Below are 26567 nucleotides of genomic sequence, written 5' to 3'. Positions count from 1 at the left end.
CTCTTCCTAGAGCTGGCCGGCCATCTAAACTGACTGATCGGGGGAGAAGGGCCTTAGTCAGTGAGGTGACCAAGAACCCTATGGTCACTCTGTCAGACCTCCAGAGGTCATCTGTGGAGAGAGGAGAACCTTCCAGAAGGACAACCATCTCTGCAGCAATCCACCAATCAGGCCTGTATGGTAGAGTGGGCAGATGGAAGCCACTCCTTAATAAAAGGCACATGGCAGCCCGCCTGGAGTTTGCCAAAAGGCACCTGAAGGACTCTCAGACCATGAGAAAGAAAATTCTCTGGTCTGATGAGACAAAGATTGAACTCTTTGGTGTGAATGTCAGGTGTCACGTTTGGAGGAAATCAGGCACCACTCATCACCAGGCCAATACCATCCGTACAGTGAAGCATGGTGGTGGTAGCATCATGCTGTGGGGATGTTTTTCAGGCGGCAGGAACTGGGAGACTAGTCAGGACAAAGGGAAAGATGACTGCAGCAATGTACAGAGACATCCTGGATGAAAACCTGCTCCAGAGCGCTCTTGACCTCAGACTGGGGCGACAGTTCATCTTTCAGCAGGACAACGACCCTAAGCACACAGCCAAGATATCAAAGGAGTGGCTTCAGGACAACTCTGTGAATGTCCTTGAGTGGCCCAGCCAGAGCTCAGACTTGAATCCGATTGAACATCTCTGGAGAGATCTTAAAATGGCTGTGCACCGACGCTTCTCATCCAACCTGATGGAGCTTGAGAGGTGCAGCAAAGAGGAATGGGCGAAACTGGCCAAGGATAGGTGTGTCAAGCTTGTGGCATCATATTCAAAAAGACTTGAGGCTGTAATTGCTGCCAAAGGTGCATCGACAAAGTATTGAGCAAAGGCTGTGAATACTTATGTACATGGGATTTCTCAGTTTTTTTATTATTAATAAATTTGCAAAAACCTCAAGTAAACTTTTTTCACGTTGTCATTATGGGGTGTTGTGTGCAGAATTCTGAGGGAAAAAATGAATTCAACCCATTTTGGAATAAGGCTGTAACATAACAAAATGTGGAAAAAGTGATGCGCTGTGAATACTTTCTGGATGCACTGTATAAGGTAGACATGGGTTTGTAGTTATTTCCATAATTGTTTTCCAACGAACATCTAGCTTTGTATATTTCTATGGATATGAACCATTTTGCTTTGTGTTCTGTGCATTAACTAAGAGTAAACCATGTATACATGGTTTCGTATAGGACAGTAGAGGATTTTATTATTTGTGTGACTAATTGCAGTCAAACCTTTTCTGTTAATGCTTTACCCTTGTCCGTCTTTTAAATGGCAAACAGTACTCAATAGACAAGCTTAAAATGACAAACAAAATGGTATCACTGCATTAAACAAAACCCCTACAAAGCCAACTAACAAAATTTCTTAAAAGCTAAACCTTTAACAAAAGAGAATGCAAAGGTAGATTCCTCATCTTTTTTAATTTACTGCATTTTACTGTTTAATTTTCAAATCAGCTTCTGTATGAGACGTATCAAAATCTGTACAGCGCTTTATATATATATATATATATATATATATATATATATATATATATATATATACATATATATATATATATATATATATATATATATATATATATATATATATATATATATATATATACATATATATACACACACATACATACATACACACACACACACACACACACAAGTACACACACGTGAGTAAGAGGACATTGTGTGGACCAAGTGAAGGTAATTCCATGCCAGGGGGTGGTAGGGTGCACTAAATCTTCCCCTGTTATCTCTACAGACCAACCACAGGAAAACCTGTCTGACTCAGCACTGAAGATGCCACGTCCGGTTCCGGTGCCTCAACTGACATCAGCAGAAGGTCACTTCCAGTCTGACCACTTAAAACCGCCATCTTTACAAACCCTCATCAGTTTGCATCTGGACTCCAAACAAGTACAAAATTAATCCATTGCAGGCAGGGATAATATATGGGCGGCTATTGCAAACCTGTCTGATCTTTTCACTATATATATATAAAAATATATATAAAAACATTTCTCTGCAACATATTCCACTAATTTATGCTGGCTTAGGAAAATGTTCAAAAAGAAAGCTATATTCAATAAAATTGCACAGGTTTAGATTTGATCTTGAGGGATACAAATTATTGTAAAAGCAGAAGCATCCACACAGAGACATTCCCTTAAATAATTAGAAAGCTAACACCCTATCAAACTTTCAGTCGTTTATAAAAATTCACAACAGACTAAGCTACTGATTTTGTTAACTACAATGCAATGAAGATGATGCCTCAGTGACTCACAGAGGGCTGATTCCTGGGGTACATTTTGCAAGAGCTTCAGCAGAAAAGACTTTTCACATGAAAGATGGAAGGAAACATATCATCAGCCAAAAGTAACTGATGACACAGGTGCCAGCTCCATGACAGTGATATCTTTGCTTTGATTCAAGATCTTGAAACCGACAGACTTTTTGAAATACTTAGCTACAAATATTCTAAGGTGGGATCAGGAAGCGTTTAAGAATCTCATAGAAAGAGATATTGAGGTCGGCCGCAGTACATAAAGTCCTTGTTGAACTTTAACAGCTACATCCCCACCCATAAGTGTCAATCAGAGAATTCATATTGTGCCTTTCCATCTCTTACTCTCTTGAAGCAGTAAAGTATTTTTAATCAAAGACATGGTATTTTACATTTTGAACCTCAGCACATTAAAAAAAAAAAAAAACTTATAAAAAAGGGTTTGAAGGTCAAAAGACCATGTGTAAACAGATAAAGATGTTTCTTAAACCTTACATAGCAACTTAAAGTAAGCTGCTATAGTTTAATAAAATTGAATTTCATTATTTAATTGTAGTTGAATATTAAACATGAACATGTGTCCAAAGGGGAAGGAGATCAGGTCACAAGTTGCGGTACCACCTCGTCCAGACAAAGCTTGGGAATCAGACTCACATCTCCTTTAGCCCAACTAACCTTGGCCTTAAAATCAATCGCTACTCTGATGTTACATGCTGTAAGGTATCTGATAACCCATACCTACTTCACCCTAACATGCCAGAATTTTTGCATCTATGACTTATGGACTGTTCTAAACCCATCTTTGGTTTATTTCAAATCTAATGTAATGAGGCAGCACTGAAATTTCATTGTTTTAGTGTGCTATGATAGTCACTGTTCCCAAACAATAATTTTGTATTTAAATCCCAGTTAAAGTTAAAAACAGATCAGACAACATATACATGCTCATCTTGCTTTATCTTTGGAAGATTAAGCATTCTAGAACCGTGCTAGTACAGCAATTGGCAATTTTTTTTTTTTTTCTAAATAAAAATGACTAGTTACATATGAATCAGCCATTTGTAGATTAAAGGTGAAAATCAGCACATTCTGATTCCTAGCCAATTAATTTATGCTGCTGTTTTTTTATTACAGATAGGTCCATACAATCATTTATCTTTTCATGGGAAACAGAAATGTTTACAAAGTATACATATATTTTAAAAAGCAGTAACCCAAGGCAAATATATGTGTTTATTAATCAGAGTTTAATGGTAGATGATATGGCAGACTTTGAGCTGGAAATTTCTTAATTTATGTGTTTTGGCATTTACTTAAATAGCTCTGTCCTTTTCCATTTTGCCTTCAGGCACATTATGCAGCATATATACACTAACTAGCAATCTCGCCAGTACTGTCACTGATGGCAGCACGTCAAATCAATTTGTTCATCCATATGTGGTCAGACCTTCCTTAAAACAGATCACTTTCAACATGAATCCTTAAAGTGGAATGAAATCACTAGATTGGTTTTGAAACCAGTATTTACTGAAGTCAAATATGCAAACCAGAAAGCAGACATATTTGGACAGGGATATTTGTAATAAGTAAAATTTAGCATGCCAGCTGCAATACAGTAAGTCAGCTATATTAAATAAATAATGTCTTAATTCTTGATAGAGTTAAAGAATATCAGAACCAGTATCATGACTTGTTGCTCAGAAATGATTTGTTACATCATTTCTGGAACACTTATAAATTATAGAACTAAGTACCCAAAACAAAGCTTAACAGACTTGTCCTTGAGAAATGACTTAAGGACACAAGTTAATAAATAATTTAGGCCATTGGGTTAGAACTTAACAAAAGCTGGGTTCTTGTAGCAAACTTGAGTTTTTAACCCTGCTGTACAGCTGTAAGAGATAACTATGTTGCATATCTTTGGTTAAGTGGTATGGGAGGGGAGTTTGGACAACATGCAGTGACAGTAAAAACCACAACTCATTAATTATTATAATTTTATAACCTATGGCTTGTGGTGTTTACATTTTTTCCACCAAATATTGCAGCATAAAAAATATAAATTCCATTACTGGGTGAAACTGGAGAAACAGAGCATACAGTACTGTATATTGAGAGCCAGTCAAAGGGCAAAAAAGTGCACACAAACTTATTTACACATATTAGATCAGTTTTAGGTCAGCAATTAAATCGAGTGACTTGCTTCTGTACTAGTAAAGGAATCCAGAAAGTGCATAAGGTAATTTATTTGAAAAGGACATGGCTGTTTAAGATATCATCTGATTAAAAAAAAACAGAATCCTAAAAGAAAGCTTTCCCAAGGTCAAACCTCAGAAGACATACAGTAAAGAAATATCAACAAATTTTTGTAACCTCATAGTCAGTTCCAGGTAACTTTTATCAGAACTGCACAAACAAATAACTGCCACTAAAGTTGGGACCTAAAGAAAATACTCAAAAATAAAACAACAAATACAGACTTTAATTGCTAAACCGGAAAAGGAAAAGGGAAAACGGTGGGAACCACATAATACTCTCTAATATGGATAAAGGTTTCTATGTTTTATAAAGAGTGGTACAAATGTAAAAGTGTAGTCTAATATATTCTCTAATGTGCTTAATTATTTCTGACCTTGCTATGCAGTGTTTATTCGTATTCAACATGACTGCTAGTGATACAGATGCATTCTTTCTTTGGAAATGGAACAGCCTTACAGGAACATGAGAAAATAACATGTACATTGTAAACTAGTAAATACAGTAACTCACATTCATTCAAAAATGGCAAAATGATACAATGTCTGCACGACCTCATAAAACTCCTCAAGGAGCCACACATTTGCTCTGAACCACAGAGTGTAATACTGAGTCAACAAATAAAGTTTGTGAGGCCCGTACAAGCAAGCAGTTTCTAAGATATGATGGAAGGACTCCAAAAATGCTGTAGTCTAATTGCTATGACAGTGTCCAATCTGTCCCAGATGTCTAAGGAAGTGGGATAACCATATCTAAGCAACTGAGGCCAAGTAAAATAAAATACTTATTTTTATCTTACGTGATGAAAGATGTGTACCATAATTTTGAAGCACCACATTTTGTTACTCCTTCATTGTAAAAGAGGCCAGTTCTAATATGCTTATAATAATTTAGACAAGTTCTTTGCTGCAGATTCTCAAAGTTTCAAGCTGGGTAAAAGAACACAAATCCAGATGAAGTAAAACAGATTTGGGTCTAGACTCAAAGTAGATAGAATATGAATATACTTACTGAGTCATAATCATTTTTATATATTGGGTATTGAAATACACAAAAGGAACAAGGATAAATAGTAGTAGATTTTTTACCTGATTTTTCTTTAAGCAAAAAAATCAACCTGTTAGTTGTTCTTAAAATATTTGCATTTGACTTATTGGGGTAAGTTGGGTTTGGAGGATGATCACCCCTCAACATTTTATAGAAAAAGGCATGAAAGGCAGTAGGCGCATAAAACAGTCTTAGGAAAGCCCATAATCTTTCTTCTAGTGGGTACCAAGATAACATATTTCAAAAGACATTACATGTATCCATTTCTTAAAATTACTTTTTGAAATTTAGCTGGCACCTTGAATTCACTTATACAGTATATAGACTAGACTAATCCATAATTTTAATTTACCACCAATTGAACAAATAATCCTTTTCTAGGGTAGACAGATTTCAAGTAGTACAATAATATTTCATTAATAATAATAATTCATTACATTTATATAGGGCTTTTCTCAGTACTCAAAGTGCTATCCACACAGGTAGGAACCAGGAAGCAAACCCACAGTCTTCCACAGTCTCCTTACTGCAAAGCAGCAGCACTACCACTGCGCCACCTGTGAGGACAAGTGTGTAAGAAGGTGACTACTACAGGAATGTAATAATATGTGCTCCTCATGCCTGTCTCCTTTTTGTAATCTGCAAGAAACCACACATTCAACAACAGAGATAGACATGCTAGTGAAAGGTTCATCTCTCTATTATATTAAAAAAAGTTTTCCATCATGTTATTTAGCCTTGACCAGTCTCCTCCACAATGCTCGCCCAATTATTACTTCTACTGCGCACATCCTCTCTCCGTACCACCCCAGTGCTACTTCGCCCTTCAACGCAGTCTGTCATAATGGCAAGGCAGAAAAGCAAATTATCTATTCCAAGAACTGCAAATTTTAGATCGCGATAGAAAAACAGCAACAAGAGCTGATAATGAACTTTGAAAAAAAGGAAAATGAACAAAAATGAGCTGCATACAATAAAAATCAAGAATAAACAGAATTGTTAAATAAATGAGAAAGAGAAAAATATCCCGAGCAATATGTGAACAGAAATGTAAAAAAGCAACGTTTACAGAATGTAAGTTAGATGATAAAGTAACTCATAATATTGTGTTTGATGAGGCTTTAATATAATTTTTTATTTACTTTTTATTATGTTTGACTTTTTTACTTATACTTTTACATTTTACTACTTTTTATTATTATTCATTGGTATTTAAAATAGACAGCTGTAATGAAATACTCAAGTAACTGATTTTCTAGCTATAATAAATAAGGACCAAACCATCTTCCTCCTGCGCCACGCATACTCTTCTATATACCAACTCTTTAAATACAATCGCTTTCTTTAACAGGGGTGCCCGGATGCCCGTTGAGCAGCTTAGCCGCGAGACAGCGGGAACTCAGCAGCCACCCCTGGGGGTTGGAGAGCAAATCAAGCAGGGGGCAGAGCCTCCTAGTAAAGAAACAAGGTTTATTCCAAAATGCAAGATTTGGTAATTAGCAGAATTTGATAAAATGTAGGCAACTGTAATAATTAAAGCGGTTAAAAATATAAAAACAATATTGAACAAGTTTAAAAAACTGAGTATGTTTTCTGCACAGTATAGCTTGAATAAATTTGAATCCTGGCAAGTACCGGAGCTCTCAAGTGATACTGAGTCAGTTTGTCTGTCAATAGTTATCCCCACCCCACTCCATGTCAACCTACTTTTTTCTGATTCAGTGTAACATTGAATTAGAGTCCATCCATGGCAGTACTGGGCTCAAGGCAGAAACCAATGCTGAATGAAGTAAAACATAAAGAGATGCAAAATGATTTTGGACCCTAGCTGATTAATCCTAAAAAAAACTTTTCTTTGGATAAAAATTCACTAAAACACAGTATTTTGCAAAATGCAAAGTAGTTTTCTTATTTAGTTCTATTTTCTACATAACCATGAAATGTTTGGACACATTCTTACCTTATTTATAATTTTTGTGGGAGTTGCATGAATGTGAAATTGCTATTCCCATTTCAGAAACCTTAAGGAGTAACTGAGCAACATGTGCACGTCATTAAGTTGCCTGGCCCCAACATTTCTGGAGTTGGTGTTCAGACAAAGGCATGTAGGTCATGCTCTGGCAAGCTATCCTTTTTCATTTCAGCCAAAACAAAATCAACAGCATCTGTCTGTGATGTGCACACAGTGTTAAACTAGGACTTCACATTATCAGTGCAGTTCACTCAAAGCAGCAGAGAAAACAGTATATGCAAAAAAAACCTGTTGACCAGCTCAAAAGACCTAAATTCAAATAAAAGTGAAATTAGCTGAAATGGAGTAAAATAACATGGAAGTTCTGAAAACTTTAAAACATGGATTTTTTTTTCGGGATGGTGCTGGAGATAACGTCACTGAACAAATTCCTCAGTGGGATAATAATCTCCAGATAAACAACATGCTTCTTTACAAAAAGATCCCTGTTCAAGTTGTCTTGACTGTCATGAGTAAATATACGACATACACAGTACTTAGCAATTAAAATAAGTGGTCCATGAAAATGAGATATGTACAAATTAGAAACCAAGAAGGAAGATTGTTCTGTACATGACTACTTAACAATTGTTAAGAAATCAGTTCAAAAGTGATCTAAATGAAGAAAGCTTTACAGATTATAATATTCGGTGTGATAAATATGGTTTCTTCAGAGATCAATAAAGAGGAATTTATCTTTCTATCTAAATTAGAAACCATGGCATAAAGTTGCATTTTAAAATTTGATACACCGCTAGATCAAAATATTATTACTGTGATCCCCAACGACATGTGTGTTAGAGTACCTGTTCTAGCCTGAGTGTGGATGTATAAGTAGCTCCTGTGATAGACTGGTGCCCCGTCCAAGGTTAGTTCCAGCTTAGCATCCAAAGCTGAAGAAAATTCTCCAACCAGCTGTGAATCTATATTAAATTAAGAAGTCTGTGAAGAAAAATGTTTTTACTAAAAGGCGTTTTAGACAATGCCCATGGGTTTCCTTGTAAGCCATTTGTCTATTGTCTATACAGAAAGGCTTGTCAGGGAAAATTTGGGACATTTAAATATATACCTACAAAAATGTAATGCATTATTCTGGCACATACAAGCATGAGGAAACTGCTCAATTGTGAGGATGGGCTGGATCTGATCCTGTATGCTATTCTTCCACTGCTAGGCTGAACTGTACGACAGTATAACTATACTATTCAGTTGTGTCTTTGGTTTGTCTTTCCATTGTTGTTAACCACCTTAGGCTTTCTTTTGTGCCAGTAATAGCCATGCATACACAGCATGGTGTGTTGGAGTTGGGTGAAGATAAAAACAGACAGTACAATGTAACTAGTCAAGCCATTAGTCATGCACAGTTATATACTGGAGAGACATAAGCTAATTCCAAAGAATTACCCAAGGCAAATGAGGATCTGAAGTACTGTATTTTGGAAAAACTATAACTTCTTCCAGAATTTATTGTTGTTGTGTGATTACTGCTGACTACTGACTGACTGCTGTGAGCTGAGCTCATTGCTAACAGCAGGCAATTTGATTAAATGCTAATGAATTTTTTTCCACATTGACATTCTCTTCAGTGCATGAATGTGTATAATGTAGTCTCTTGTAAGGAGCTTGCTCTACTTAAATACATACGTTCAGATTGGCTCATTAGCACCCTCTAGAGACCACAACTGATTTATGTAGCATCTGGCCAGCCCGGTAAAAAAATTGTGCAAAGGAATAGATTTGAACATGGGAAAAAGAAAAAAGAAAAAAAAAAAAAAATCACACACTGTAAAAGGCACCATGTTCAAAATGTATTTTCATTTTAAGTGAACATTTTAAGTGAACAACTTACATGAAGAACTTTTTTTTGTCAATTTATATTTGTTACCTTTGCCACTTCTTAGGGAACTAGCTGACATGACAGATCAGTAACAACCAACATTCACACCACCATGCCCGCGGTTCTGGATGAAATTAATCGACTGATGAGTCACAACACTCAGTTTATATGCTGTGGGTGTGCCAACCTAAAAAGGCAATTTGCGGCCATGCACAGTTTTTCTGAGATAATTGAAGCAATTTGCCGAGTATATATTTCAGTGGAGCCACGCAGCACTTTTGAACTTGTTTGACTGAGGGACAAAGCTTGTTACTGTGTTTCCTTGTTTAGTGGGACTTGATGATTCATATTGTACCCCAACATCTTCTCCAGCATCATAAATTGTGCATGGTTTCCTCGCGGCATGCAACGATTGACGATAGCTTCCCCTCCTGGATCATCAATCATGTGTAGTTGCTTTATGACCCTCACATCCCACTCTGAAAGAATAAATCCATGTTGAATCCAGTTTTTGGTATAAGCATATTTTCACACTCAAATACAAGTAAAGATTTTGTAACAAGACTCCTGGTGTGGATTTTTTTCCTTTGTAGCATCATGTAGGTGCTCAAATAGTTTCAGATTTTAGAGCATTTTGAATTTTAGAATTTCAGATTAGGGATACTCAGCCTGTACCAAGTGATAGTATTCCTAACGGCTGATAATGCAAATTATTGTTTGTCAAGATTGGAATTCTACAAGAACAAGATAGCATCAAAGTGCCAACTATTCAATATGCACCTACTTCCTCTGGACCAAACTTAGGGCATAAGAAAGAATGATAGCTATGGTTTATAGGTAACTAGCAAAATACCCGCGCTTCTCTAGAGATAGAGATATAGATAGATAGATATATAGATAGATATATATATATATAGATAGACAGATATATATCTATATCTCTATCTATATATATATATATATATATATATATATATATATAGATAGAGATATAGATAGATAGATAGATAGATAGATATATATAGATAGATAGATATCTATCTATCTCTATCTATATATATATCTATCTATCTATCTTTCTCTATATTATATATATATATATATATATATATATATATATATATATATATATATATATATATATATATATATATACACACACATCCCCGTGCTACTGCTTTTAAATTTTTATTAAGAAGAAAACCTTTTTAAATTGAGTGAAAATATACCAATAACAATTTGTTAAGGATCTGTTTTTTTGTGAAGCTGACTTCACACAGCCTCTCCGCTGTTTTTACGATTGTTCTGTTTGTATACCACGTTGTCAGTTCAGCACTCCGGTTGGAATATGACCAAGCCGTGCAAGCTTACTGTTAAGAATGCAACGTATAGTTGTACAGGAGAAAAGCAATCTTGCCTCAAATCAATGGCAACCTTTTGTAGGTCTATGAACTTAATTTAAACTTTAGGTTTACACGGTGCTCTGTTTCCATAGTACCTGCACTCATGAATATATCTGTATGTGTCAGTCGCTGAAATCCCCGCGCTTCGCACCGACAAAGTACTGCTTTTAAATTTTTATTAAGAAGAAAAGAAAACCTTTTTAAATTGAGTGAAAATATACCAATAACAATTTGTTAAGGATCTGTTTTTTTGTGAAGCTGACTTCACACAGCCTCTCCGCTGTTTTATAAACGAACGCCATATAAGGTCTTCCTTTTTCGTTGCTTCACCAATGGAAGCAGCATTTTTATTTAATCCTGTTTTTACGATTGTTCTGTTTGTATACCACGTTGTCAGTTCAGCACTCCGGTTGGAATATGACCAAGCTGTGCAAGTTTACTGTTAAGAATGCAACGTATAGTTGTACAGGAGAAAAGCAATCTTGCCTCAAATCAATGGCAACCTTTTGTAGGTCTATGAACTTAATTTAAACTTTAGGTTTACACGGTGCTCTGTTTCCATAGTACCTGCACTCATGAATATATCTGTATGCGTCAGTCGCTGAAATCCCCGCGCTTCGCACCAGCGAAGTACTGCTTTTAAATTTTTATTAAGAAGAAAAGAAAACCTTTTTAAATTGAGGGAAAATATACCAATAACAATTTGTTAAGGATCTGTTTTTTTGTGAAACTGACTTCACACAGCCTCTCCGCTGTTTTATAAACGAACGCCATATAAGGTCTTCCTTTTTCGTTGCTTCGCCAACGGAAGCAGCCTTTTTATTTAATCCACGGGTTGTCCGCTGTTTTTTTGTTCGTTTATTACGATTGTTATAGTTCTGTTTGTATACCACGTTGTCAGTTCAGCACTCCGGTTGTAATATGACCAAGCAGTGCAAGCACACTCTTGAGAATGCAACGTATAGTTGTACAGGAGAAAAGCAATCTTGCCTCAAAGTTCAGTCAGTTTACGTGAGCCGCTCTCTTGTGTGATGTTGCAATGTCCACGGCTTTATTTAATGTTAGCTAAGACCCGGCACTTAAAAGTTTCTCGCTATAGCAATTTTAACTCCGTTACAAAGTGATTCAAAGTCTCGTTTATACCTCGTGTCTTCTCATTAAACTTGTATCTCGCGAATATGGTATTGTAAACGGCAGGGGGAGCGTTTCTATAAACTTAATTTAAACTTACGGTTTACACCGTGCTTTTTCAATTGTGTAATGAATGTTTTCTTCAACGCTCTTTGGGGCTGTTCCTTGTTTTCAGTTCACGTGATTACGTAGGAGGCGTGATGACGCGACACGCAACTCCACCTCTCACGGCCATCGAGCTGCACTCCATTCCAGTACATGGACAAAAAAGAGGTTCCAGTTATGACCATTACGCCTAGAATTTCGAAATGAAACCTGCCTAACTTTTGTAAGTAAGCTGTAAGGAATGAGCCTGCCAAATTTCAGCCTTCTACCTACACGGGAAGTTGGAGAATTAGTGATGAGTGAGTGAGTGAGTGAGTCAGTGAGGGCTTTGCCTTTTATTAGTATAGATGTGGGACCAGAAAACAAAACATCAGCACTGTTGTATTAGGGTGTTAGTCACAAACAGTTCATGCTCAATTCTTTTCTAATTGCACTGTATGATATTTTTGGAATTTACTTCATTTATTTCAAAGTTCTGACAACCATTTTAGACATGCCAGGACTGATGAAAAATAAAATATAAACCTCATGAAAACTGGGGCTCTGTGGTTTACGTTCCACCACATGTTATGTAAAGACAAATCTGAAAATAAATCTATGTACTACTTCATTGATTCATAGCACATATCACTAACAGTGGAAAAACACCCCTTTTTAAATTGAACATGCTGAGGCCACTTGTTAAATATTCACCAAATGCATGCAGAAATTCAAGAACTTCTAATCTTTGGGTTCTGTATATCACTGACTTGAACAATGCAAATAAAACAAATCCACTATTCACCATTTGACACATTATGTCACATATTTTGACATAAATACATAAAATCAGTAATCACTTATGTTAAGACTTCATATTCATTTTTAATATATTTTTTAAAATATTGTTATCATATGTCTCTTCGCTTTGCAACATATTTTTGCAGAAAAACACCCAAGAGTACAAGAAAATATTTAGCTTTAGGACAAATATGTTCCAATCCTGGAAATTCCAGGAATGAAACGTGATACACAGATACACAGACATTTATACACACGCACAGAGCACTTAAAACAGCAGGTTATTTGTTACTTTGACTCGTAATAAAAAAATAACATAAGTATGCCTGCTATTGGAAAGTTGTACCTCTTAAAGTTTCATTATGCTAATGTAAAAGAGCTACAGTAGGGCTTTATGTATGCTGTTTTCCATATGGCCACACAAACTCAACAGCTGCATGTGATTTAAGTATGCTTACAAATGATCCTTCTTTGATAACTTGCCAGCAACGTAAAATTCCATCCAACCTAACACAGAGGCCTTTACATATAACAAAAAGTCATAATAAACAAAACTCTTTCCCAAAGAGTTTTTGTGAAACCAATGATGTTTAAAGCCAACATATAATTTTTTTTTTGCTGAATTTGTTTTATGTAATTAACCGTTACCATACAACACAAGAACCCCTCACTCATATTCATCTTGCACAAATACAAAATGTTACATTCACTAATTATACCAGCAACTATTCCAAATTCACACAAATATACACAATTTTATATAAGCAACAAAGTTGTGATATCCTTATGAAAAAAGGGTAGTTATTAAATTATTTTTCCCACTGTACGGCCTTTAACAACATTTGTTTAAACAGAAATTAAACCCTGTGTCAGAAAAGTTTTGTTATATGTGCCCCCACCACCCCAAGCAAAAATGTAGAACATGGCCACAGAGAAACACACAAGTAAATTTAAATAGATTATTCCATATCTTTCCGTCTACAAATCTGAAAAACCTGCAGATGCCGCTATGGGTTACTCATTTACACTTCTTATCAGTAGGTAACAGTGTATTTTCACCTGTGTTATGTTACTCCTGATAAACATTTACCATTTGGAAAGTACACTCTCAGACATGCATTTCTTCCTTTTAATGCCAGCCATATTATAAACTTCAAAGACATTCCATCGTTTTTTATGCAACAATACACCATTCAATACATACAATGTAAAGACTGTGATACAATCTAACAGCTGAAATATTAGAGTAATGATAGTGGAACTAACAATAAAGCCTATTTGTCCAAGGGTTTATATCACATTAAAGGAGATCAGGGTTAATAGAGCACTAACCTTTGATATAATTGATAGGGGGCTTTGATAAGTTTCCTAAAGAGAATTCTTCTGTGTGTTACATGATAAGCTATGCATGCATAGATCATATGATGAATTATTAACCAGTTTTTAACATTCTTGAGCATCTCATTTATTTTGCAAAGAAAAAATGTTTACCTGTTTGGTTGACGTTTTGTAGAACTGTTGATCTGTCCTCTTGAACTGGGGCATTCACACCATTGGTACCAGAAACTTCAGTGTCTTTAAACAACGTCGGTCCATTGACTTGAGTCATTCCTGCTTTCTTCACAGAATTTACTCGGGTTGGAATGGGGACAAATGTTGGGTCAAGGTCCATTATCAGCTGGTTCAGTTGTTCAATAGACTGGTCAATGTCCATTGTAGGAGATGAAGGCAAATCCTCTTCCTTTCCAGAAATTTCCAGGCCATTAGAATCTGAAGAGGTGGTGCTGGGAATAGGAATCGACCCAACAACTAAAGCTCTCTGTACTGCATCCCTGCTGCTGTTACTCCTTGTAGGGGCATCAGGAAGTTTTACCTGTACTTCATTTTTATTTTGCTTGTTTTCCGGAGAGAATCTTACATCATTTTCAGTGGGAGAGTATGTGTAGTGCTGGGCAGCCACCATCTGCTGCTGACGGACCCATGTTTGTGTAGAATAGCCAACCTGTCCAAATACATGAGGCTTATTAGGTGGGTTTGTGGAAACATTTGCATTTCTTTGGGGTAAATAAGTTTGTTTGTTATCAGTATAGTTTCTTTCATAAACATCAACACTGATGCCCAAATCTGGAGCGATGGGAATAGGTTGATCATCTCCTGTATTACTACCAAAGCCATCAGAGAGCAAGGAGTTCTGACTACTCTTATGGAAGCCAAAGTGACCAAGGTGGTTTGAATGCTGGCCTTCAGATGATGACAGTGTCCCTATACTGTCAACACTATGCAGATCGTGATTAGGCATTTCATCGTCCAAAATATCTGTTTCCCTTTCTCTTTGTTTTGCCTCCCCATTGACATGCACCTGGGCTGGTACAACGTGCTGCACTCCTCCCAGCTGTTTGCCCTCTGACATCTCCTTAGAGGGAGCTGGGTGTTCTAGTCCAAATCCACTCAACAGACGATCCAATTCTGCTTTCTCCTGCTGACTAAGCCCTTGTTTGGTTCCAGAAGTTCGGTCTGTCCGTATTGAGGCTGTGGAATGGCCGGAATCACTGCTCACCGACAAGGTGTGGTCATTATGATCAGTGCTACTTATTACTGGAACTCCATGGATTACTACTGGCATTCCACAGTCAGATGAGCTCTTTTTTCTTACTTTAGCATACAGGCTGCCATCTACAGGTCCTTGTGTGTGGGGTACTGAAAAAGAGAAAACAAATAAAGGAACAGACTGAGCATTTAATGGCTTAGGTATAAAATACCTTTAATCAAATTCATAACTACACTTTTTCCTTTCAGTCTCCTTAAGTATTTCATATTCTGTTACACAAGAAAAGGACATGTTAGCACATAACACACATTAGCAAACTAAAAAAAATACTAATGTGCAAACACACCTGCACTTTTTCGTAAGCTTGCTTTTCAGCTGAACAATCCTTTTAAAAGAAAGCTTTTACAAACAGCATATTTACAAAGGTATTCAATTGCTTAAGACATGCCTGCCTCTTGGGTTGAGATTTTGCTAGTTTTCACTGCATGCCTTTAACTTCACCTCACACAATCTTGCCTCTGTCAGATGTTTACTCCGAGAAAGCGACGTTATGCTACTTGAGAAGCTTACACATGCCAGCTGGTATTTAAAAAACGTTCAATCATGAATAACTAACACTAAGCCCAAACTTAGTTAATTTCCCAATCATTTCTAAAAAATAAACTCAAACCTATCCACAACTAATTTTATACAGGTAATTCAAACTCAAGCTTTTAACCTTACTTTACTTGCAACACCTTAAATGATTAAAATTTGAAAACAGACAAAATATAGCACCTAACAAAAATATATACTCACAGTTTGATATACTTTGTTTTATAGTAAGAAATATGTGGGCAAATTGTTCAAAACAAATGTCAGAGGAAGCATGCTTCAATATAAAAGTCTTGTGTTTAATTTCAAATATAACAAAAATCACACATACATAAATGGTGAACTTTATGCAATTTCTGTATAATATCTGTCACCCACTGGTAATTCACAATTTTGTTCCGCATTTATTTATCTTAACTGGAAAGGAAAAATATTATGTGTGTATCCATATTATATATAAAGGAACCTAAGAAGTTCCTTTATTCCTAGAAGGACATGCAAATAATACATAAGACTTTATGACTAACACCCTCCAAACCCCACCTCATCAGTCCCCCACATCCACCTATTCTCCCCTCCTTAATTGCTATATATTGCCTTGGGTTCCTGTAAGTCCTGATTCCTAGTAGGAAGCAAAAGCTTAGGAATAAAAATGTATTTTAAGATATGCAATTCATTTTGTGGATTTCCAGCTACAAATATGCAAACCGTACTACAGACCTTCACCTCCACCTATATATACAAACGTGAATAAGAACATTCATTTAATATTTTCTTCTGTCTGCAACTTGTATTGGTGTGGCGGGGTAAAAAGTCATCTTATGCTTGTGTAATATATTATATATATATATATATATTTATATATAGACACATATATACACACACATATATAAACTTATACATATAAACACACACACACGAACAGCCTATGCAACTATAGTCTCATTTCTCAAACCGTAAATTATATCTAAAAGCAAGTACATCAAATAAGGCATCGACAAATTCAAGCAATAACACTACTTGTCTTAATTCCAGGAATTTATGATAAAAACGCAACATGTGTTAGCCATATGCTCCCCATTTTCCATTTAAAAATACTTTCTAATTTGTTTTATAAAATAGCAGTCTGAAATCACAGATAACTGGGCAAAAACAAATACCTCTTTTATTAAAATACTTTAAAAAAAGTATACAGTAAGGAAAAAAGATTAATTACAAAACAAATTACATCTCATAGAAAACTTGGGCAGCAATAGGATTTTTTATGCAAAAACAAGCTACTGTAAAATTGCACTTCTCCCTACAAAGCCTTCAGTTCAAATCATCCACGATATCCTAAACCTAAACAATTCACCTACACACCACCTTCTCAGCACCAAGATAAGCAGCAAGGGAAAAAAAATTACCTTTAATCTATCTCCAGGTGTGGATGTTGCATCTCTTACTTATAAGCGTCACATACTTTGCTGTAAAAGCAAAGGGCACACTGGTGCATAGTACAGCTTCACAGTCTGGCTTTACTGAAAGCTCACACATCTTACTTTTTTCTCTTTCAGCACTGAAGGTAACTAGTCTTGGAAGATACACATGGGACCTTGAATTAGCCATATAAGGCCAAGAGAATGTAAACACAAGGGCAGGGCTTACAAAGTAGGCGGCATTTAGGTTTGCTGTAATCTGAACTCTCTGTGTGGTTGGGGAAGGGTTGGGGGGGTGGGCTTGTATTCATGGTTCTTTTGAACTTAAAACTATGCCACGTGAAATGCACAATGGAATGCTGGAATGCTTTGCTGTTAATTACAACATTGTTGTTCCTAAATGTTGTATGTTATATCTGTATTTAATAAGAACATTCGTCTGATATTTTCTTGTCTGCAACTTGCAATGGTGTTCGCATGGTAAAAAGTCAGCTTAAGCTTACTGAATCTTGTTTTTAAATTGTTATGCTAAGCTATATAAAAACAGGACTAACAAATCTCAGCATTAAAATAGCACTCATAGTACAATTGTGATAAATTCTGAAGGACCTTCATTACAAGTTTTAAGACTATTACTTAATCTATACTACATTAATAACTCAAAGTTATGATCAGATGCCAGATGTACTCTAATAATAACAAAAAAAATGTAAATTAAATTTAAGATTTTTCACACTTCGACCAACACTGAAAAAGTCCAAGTAAAAGATTTTACTTTTTTATGAACTAAAAGCATAACATAAATGAAATGTCATGCTCTTAGGCGAAAAAAAAAAGGTTCTTTTCTAAAACATTGATAAAATGTACTCCTCTTACCAACAATATATTCGGTATTGAGTGACATAATGTTTTGACTCAGTGTAGCATGCCAAGTTATTTATGGTAATCTACATGTTCTCTGGCATAGACCTTGAGCTGTCCCATCTCAAGATGATTGCTCTATGTCTAACTAATTTTCAGCATATATAGTAATATTCTAATTTTTCTTGTGAAAGTCATTAGAAATAATAAATAATTAGTTCTGAAGTGTGTCTTTTTCAGATCAGTGAAGAAAACCATGCAAAAGTTAACTTCAGCTATAAGTCAAGCAAGTTCCATATTTTACTCAGCCTATTTATATTACAGTACGAATCCTTTACTAGGTGTACAGATCAACCATAATTACCTTATTTCTTAATGTCATTTAAATTAATTCAAAGTTGTAAGACAACCACAGTCATTTTACAAAATCATTAGTGAATACTGAAGGTCTACGCCATAGCCAATTGGCAGCTGTCCATATTAATAAACTTTAAGTGCAGCAAATACCAGTTTTAGCTGGAAGAAACTCCCTGCACAATGTATTGGCTAGTTACCAGTCTTTAATTAAAAACTACCATGCTGATTTTAATGTTTACTTGTGAACACAAAAGCAAGACAATAATGCAAAGATACTCAAATCATCAAAACACAGTTCTGCAGATTGCATCTCTGCAGGAATTTTAATTTGAACTGCCCTTCCAAATATTAGAAGGTTGGAGTTTAAACATATTTAGAATGTTTAACTTTTACTATTAATGAGCTATTCTTATGACAACCTAAACAATACTGTAGAGCTGAATGTCTTTAGTATTTTTACTTTCATTTAGCTTGGAGATACTTGATAAAGGATCTAAAATTTAACATGTTAGGACTATTATAAATCTGGTTTAAACAGGTCTAAAGAAAGAAAATAGGTAAATGACTGTATTACAAAGAACTGCAGCTGGTGCAAACAGTGCGAGCTTTACACACTCTTTTTAGTTTAATAAGCACAGTCTGACAAAAACAAATGGTTCATAAAGGAAACTCCCACAGCAGTGCAAATATTTGTACAAACATGAACTATAACCTCTACTAGTAGTGTGCAGTTTTTGTAAGACTTCCAAAAAATTATAGGGAAATAAGAAAACAAGAAGAAAATGTGTAATAAATTCTTTTCATGTATAAGTGATTTTACAGATGCTTCTGATGTACTGATTATAAATTAAATCTTGCCAAGTTAAGGTTTAACTAATTCCCAATGGGTAGGTTTCTTGCCTACAGGAAGAAAAAAAACAGAGAGAGAGAGTGAGCGACTGATACATTTCTAGAAAAACCAAGTAATGGCTTGAATAAAGGAGTGCTGAAAAGGAATGCTCTTTACAAAAGGTTTGTGCCTGGTAACTGGCCTAAGAACACTATCAAAAGTGGGTAGTAGCCCCTATATGTTTAGTCATTTGCCTCAAAACAGAGGGTTTAAGGAGCATGGCTCAAAAAACTGTATTCTAGAGTCTCCAGTGAGGGCAAGATATGCTCAACATGTCAATAGGTATTATTAGATAGTCTTAAAAAGAACCTATCAGGTACCTTACCTCAGGAAGGAATATTGATAGTTGTGTGTCCAGAGACTTAAGGGGTCACTGGAAGATGCTATGACTTGGGGCTACAGCACTTTGTATGTTACAGGCTGTCGGAGGACTATCCTTAAGGTCAAACATCATGAATAATCCTTTGCATAATTTTTTCTACGTGGTACTGTATAATGAAAATAGACGAGGACATTACTATATAATAGGGAGAAACGCAGCATTTACAAGCAAGAAAATCTGTACATGTCATAACATTTAGGTGCACTCAGACATAGTTAGCGGTTTTCATTCAAACTGGGGCATTTTGAAATGTTCTGGTCACTTTATCAAAGAGCTAGTTATCGCAATCATCAAACAGCTGTTTAATATCAACTATGGCTACTCAACTGTGGCCGATGAGTGTGCATGACACATATTTTCTGGTGGCATTTCTTGATGTGTGCGTACTAATAATTTTATGTTCAGTTCGTTTATTATATTTTTAGATTAAAAAAAAACAACAAAGAAATATGAAGTGGTACCACCATACAATAGTAAAGATGTATAACCATTCACAACAATGTGACATGACTTTGTAGCCAAATATTATATATATATATATATATATATATATATATATATATGTATGTTACGGCCAAAACCCAAAGTTCAGCCAGTTCCTGAATTGACCGGCCATTTCGCATTTTGGCCGCGAGGTGTGCCCAAAGTCCGAAGTACTAGAAATGACCGGCATATATGCTACTTTGGCCAGCCATTTCGCGAAGTGGCAAGAACTCCCTGGTCAAAATCCGATGTGCTGATGTAAGACTGTCCGCTCAAGGTGCGAAGATGCTTAAAAATTTTCAGATGCAGATTCACAAGTGAGTTTTCCATTCTGCACAAGAAACTGCTCAAGGTGGGTCTTGTTCAGCAAAGCGGACGCCACTTGAGACGGCCTTCCCCTCGCCCAAACACTAACCTTAAGGTCAATAAAATAGGTCCCTGATGTTAAGTCACTATTTTATTGCTAAAATGATAACAGAAATGTGAAATCTACTTATATACCTGATCTTAATTATTGTGAAACATCCAAGTGGCGTCCGCTTTCTGAACATGAGCCGCCAAGGCTACACTCAACACAATTGCACTACTAAGTGCGCAACAAATCGCTGCTCATGCCTTTTTCCTTCCGACTTTGGCCGATCGCACCATGCCATTTCGCAAACTGGCTGGCTAAATCCCGAAATCAAGGAAAAGATTGGACATTGGCCGGTCAATTTACAGCGACATTGGCCATTTCCCGATTTGGCCGGACATTTCCCGCTTTGGCCAATTTCGGGTTTTGGCCGTAACATATATATATATATTTTTTTAAGAAGAGTCTTGTACCTGTGTAAATGCTTAAATACTCACATTTGCAGTAAAAATGACATTCAGAGATGCACGTATCTTTTTTACTTGCAGTGATCTATTGGGTACAACAGAAACTTTGGATGCAACTGGCAATTTTGTGAAGAGAGTCTTTTGAAAGCATGGTTGCTGTGGTATTGCTTCCTGCTTGCCCGTCTTTTGAAATAAACTAAAAGATAGGCATGAGATGGCAACAATGAGAGAACACACGTTTATCAGTCCTTGAAGGCCATCTATTCAGTTTTTTCAGATGAACAGGAAGCATATGCGTCATCTGTGAGGCGCATTAGTTCAAATGTTACCAATATAATACTGAAGTGATGTTAGAAGAAAAGTTGCAACGATTTAAGTTAAAAAGTCTATACCAGATGAATTTGCGTTTAAATGCTGCTAGAGGCTACCTATAAAGGCAGATCTGAAATTAACATATAAGCCTAACTGGTAGCCTGCAGTCAGTGATAGTGACAGCAAAATCATTACAAAAACCACCATACAAACCATAAACATGCAAACTTAACTTAGGTTTCTGAAACAAACTGATTAGCCTATTATAATCAAAATATTCAGTGTAACATACTTATTAAAAAAAAAAAGAAAAAAAAAAAAAGGAGACTTGATCCTCGCTATCTGTGGACTTCTTCTGTGGATTTGCTTCTCTGCTGTTAGTTTTAATGTAAGCCCATTTGAGAGATACTTATATTTTGATTTTGAAATAAATCAATCTTAATTAATATTTTCTAAGCCTATATTTACAGTCATGTGGTTGTGTTCATCATTTAATTTTATTCTGCTGTTTCCTATGTTACTCAAGTTGGGGATTATTATTATTAAATTTATTGTTTTATGAAAAATAAAACACTACAACTGAAGTAGCAAACAAAGAATTGACATTCACTTTTGTCATTTTTTCAAGTAGAGGAAATCTCCCAAACGAACTGAAGATGAAGCATTACAATAGTTTTCTGCTGCTGAATATTTCAACAGCAATAACAATAGAATTCAAGCCATGTGTGTGTCAGTTGTAAGCCATGGAATTCAACCAAACTGACTTATTATTATTTATGTTGTAGATTATGATTTTTTTTCCCCACTGCTATTACTGTATTTCGGAAAAGTTAGCACCCATTCCTTACTTGAAATAAAATATATTTATGTGCCTGTCACCAAAAACCTGATATGATGCATGTCTTTGTGAAACCTGGAAACATAATTCAAAAAGACACTACATTTTACTAAATGAGAAAAGGCCAGAGATGAACATGTCACTGGTGTATTGCCTTTGTGCCGTTCAAAACAAAATCCAACACAGTTAACTGCATAATTTTAATACACTTCACTGCCTACCTTCTCCATCGGCACTAATATTTTCATAAGAGTCCCAGCGAATCAGTGGGTCGGCTGTGTTGTAGTCAACTGTCACACCATGGTCATTCTGCAAATGCTCCAAGCCTTTAAAATGTCAGAAAGAAAACGCATCAGTAAAAAACTACAAAGATCAGAAATGCATACCTTATTTCAGAAGCATAGCAATATAAAATTGAATTTGAACAAATCAGGAATAGTTAGGCTTCTTCAATCTTTTTATTTTAATAAAAAAAACAGTTCTTCAATGTCTAAGTTACCTGCATTCATCAATTAAACTAAAACATATATACAAATTAAAGAAAATAATTCAAGGCTCATGGATATAAACCAAATAATACAATGTACCAAATACCAAATAAAACAAATTCTAATTAAGCTATGACTAACACTGTAAAAACATGTAAACTGTCATGGTTCCATTTATAATAGGACATGCAACGAAGGTTGCATTCATCCTTGTTGTGGCCAAGAAATCATTTACCAAATGATTTTAAAAAAAAAAAAAAAAGAACACGCACATGTCATGTGCATCACTTAAACAAGCTGCTGCAACAAGTAATAGCTTTTTAAATAGTTGCTTATTTAGCAAATTTTTATTTGAGAGCCAGGTGTCCTCATACATAATTTATAATAAACCATTAACAACACATAACTAGTTGGGCCCTTCATTAATTGCTTGTTCCAGTGTGGGAACTATTTGTACGTTTTTCAAATAAATAAACAAATAAATTAAAAAAAAAAAAATGAACACAATATCAGCCTGGTTTAATTAGCTATACATTAAACAGCATGTTAGTGTCAGATTTCTGTAAAATTTGTAATATTGTAGACTACCCTAAGAATGACAGAAAGACAGAACAGGGCACTACAAATATGGTCACATAAAGTAGCAAATTATAAAAATTACAAGATAGGTAGCAAACTGGAAGAAATAATTACAAATTCAAGAAATAATCACAAATTCAGTAAATGTTCTTTCAAAATAAACTACTAAATCTTTTCCAGTGTCTGATTCTTAAAGGTTCAGAAACAATGATTTATGAACAAATGAGTCAAAATAGAAATCTGTCGGAGACAAATCCCTGTTATTAAAAGTGCAAACCCATCATTGCATTCCACAGTGAGTACCCCAAAAAAGCAATCAAGCACTGTGCTGAGTTGCAGTGGTCATTGTATAACGATGCTTTATTGTGTCTGGTCCTGGATGATTTGCTGTCACAGAATTAGTCATTAATTCTACACTGTATTGGTATGTGAATTTCCCCTTGGGATTAATAAAGTATCTATCTATCTATCTATCTATCTATCTATCTATCTATCTATCTATCTATCTATCTATCTATCTATCTATCTATCTATCTATCTATCTATCTATCTATCTATCTATCTATCTATCTCAGATGGTTTTTCAACTGAATTACAGGTCAGACAGAAACATGTCTGAATTAGAATGGGCTAAGAAAAATACATTTAGATTTCACTAAATGTATATATTTTTTGTTTGCTTTGTTAAGGTTTTTACACTGATTTCATATATGAAATCATAATTAAGCTAGCACGTCAGGTTTTTGAAATACACATCATTGACGTTTTGACACTTTTGAATATCAATACGATATCTGGAGTTTGGACCATGTCCCACCAAAATTGGTTTGATGTGTTTATTCTGAAAACAAACCAGAAGACGATACCAGAGACACGTTAAAGCATATTTATGTCAATTTACCTCAATATAAAAGTGAGATCAGCATGCCCAAAAATGTTGGAGGCACTCGCTTTTGCGCTTGTACTGCACATCCGTCTCTCTTTGCAAGAACCAACAGTAGTCACCCATCATGCTCAGAGTGAATTTTTCCCCCCGATATCAGTTTTCCATCACCTTTATATCTTGATGAAATCTTTCCCCATGCTCATCTCTGACATTGCTTAGATTTGGTGGAAAAAAGTCGAGATGAGAATGTAAAAAATGAATCTTCAGTGACATTCTGGATCCCGTACGCTAATATACTTTCAGCATATTCTCCACAAGCGCAGTATAATTCTCTGCTCTGTGACTGTCAAGAAAATTATGGACAACCTGCATGAATGAGGGTGCTGATTCAGTTGGCTTCACTTTCCTTTTGAACTCATTGTCAAGCATCAGTTCACATACTTCAGGGCCAACAAGAACACCTTCCTTAATTTTGGATTCACTTTCCTCAAGACCAAACTTCTTTCTTAAATCCCGAAACGCCCCTTTACTGTCCAGTCACCCTAGTTGTCCAAGACATGGAACATCATAACTAAAAAATGGGACGTGCTAAACGAAAATGGTTTTCAGATTTGGAGTCAGCAAGTGAAATTTGTTAAAGTACAGATGAAAGAATCCCAGTAGCAAAATGCTTGTTGACCAGTCTTTTCTGCGTGACATAGTCAAGGTATAGACCTAAACCCATTTAGTACTTTTGGCAGGACCCATTTAGTACTTTTGGCATGTATTTTTATTTATTAAATAAATTTGTAATAAGCATGTTATTTATTCAAACAGATCTATTTCATGCAATATTATGTTTCTGGTATATATCTGCTAAGATTCACTTTTTAAACATGAACTCCATAATTTGAACAATGATACCATGGATAAAGAAACTTAAAAGTACACTGACATAAAATTTCCAAGTAAAATAGACCTTACCTTGTATTTTCTCTGGACTACCAGAAAATACCAATTCAATTTTTCCATATTCTGGAAATCGGTCATCTGGAAAGTTTAAAACGATAATGACCAATTATACAAAGTTTTTTTTCACTTTCATAAAGGATAAGGATTAAGTAAGTACTTATAACTTAAGATTACTAACAAGTAAACATATTAAGATTCACAGCAATATTTTAGATGAAAGTAGGCAGAATTTAACTGAAAAGGTAAATATGGTTAAAACAGTCCAATGTATGAACCACTAAGAAATCTTTTGGTGTTAAAGACAAACATTATTGTATTTCAGTCAAACACATATTGAAAATATAAAGAATAACACTGTTTAATTATAGAGTCTTTGATCAAAAACATTTACAAATAATAAAAAACACAATTTTGCTGGAATAGTCACAGTTAACTGCCATTTTCTCACAAAATTATAAAAAGGGTTATTATGAGCCTTGCATATAAAATTACCTTGCTGAGATTAAAATATATTTAAAAAATGTTAGCATTTAGGTATACCTCAGAAGATTGTAGTCTTAACCACCTGATTATTACATTTTGGCAATTTTCCTAACTAAACGAATCAAACTTTTTTTTGGCCCTTAGTATGAACATGCTGCTACATATAAGCAATTTATACTGCACTCCAAATACTATGATGACAACCTAACTTCTCACAACTGGTTAGTAAAACAGTAGTCCCAGCAATATAAGTAAATCAAACAAACAAAAAATACTGAAACCATTTTTATTCCAGGTTTTACATACTTTCTAATCATAAATATGTTTAATTAAGACTAATAAAAAACACTGGAATGAAAATAACTCCAGTCAGTGAAGTATTTAACTTAACTAAAGTAAGATTTAATGACATTCCCACTAGAATGAAGCAATGAGCACACAGTTACTAGGATTGAAAACACAATTAAGCATGGCCAAAAAAGTGGAAATAAAAGTACCTGTGTTAGCATTATCGAGGTCTTCTTTTCCAAATACTAGGCCAAAACCTTGCACTGCCCCAGTGTGGAACTGTAGCCGGAAAACCACGTCACGGGTGGCAGATCGAAATTTTTTATGGTAACATTTAACCTGTTGTCACACAAAAACAAAAAGTCAAAAAATGCAATGCTATTTAAACATTTTGTGAGCACTAATGCAATTAAAAATAAAGATATTAAATATAACCACAATTACTACACAAATCTTAGGTATTTCTAAAAGCTGTAACATGTGCTTTGCAATTA

The 26567-nt window shown here is 35.2% G+C and overlaps 1 protein-coding gene across 4 annotated transcripts in view; it reads right to left on the bottom strand.

Moving 5' to 3' along the window:
* Positions 1-26567, bottom strand: part of LOC114653573 (tensin-3-like) — a 358125-nt gene that overhangs the window by 66703 nt on the left and 264855 nt on the right. For all 4 annotated transcript variants that reach the window (XM_028803965.2, XM_051929076.1, XM_028803964.2 and 1 more), the window contains 4 exons: positions 26283-26412; positions 25315-25380; positions 22620-22724; positions 14389-15594 (listed from right to left, as the gene is read on the bottom strand). In XM_028803965.2, coding sequence (XP_028659798.2) covers positions 14389-15594; positions 22620-22724; positions 25315-25380; positions 26283-26412 — 1507 coding nt within the window. The remainder of the gene's footprint in view (positions 1-14388; positions 15595-22619; positions 22725-25314; positions 25381-26282; positions 26413-26567) is intronic.

The sequence above is a fragment of the Erpetoichthys calabaricus genome, chromosome 6 (genome assembly GCF_900747795.2).
Source record: "Erpetoichthys calabaricus chromosome 6, fErpCal1.3, whole genome shotgun sequence".
Taxonomy (NCBI): Eukaryota; Metazoa; Chordata; class Cladistia; order Polypteriformes; family Polypteridae; genus Erpetoichthys; species Erpetoichthys calabaricus.
Note: the sequence above shows the minus strand (reverse complement) of the source record. Positions and strands in the feature narration are given on the sequence as shown.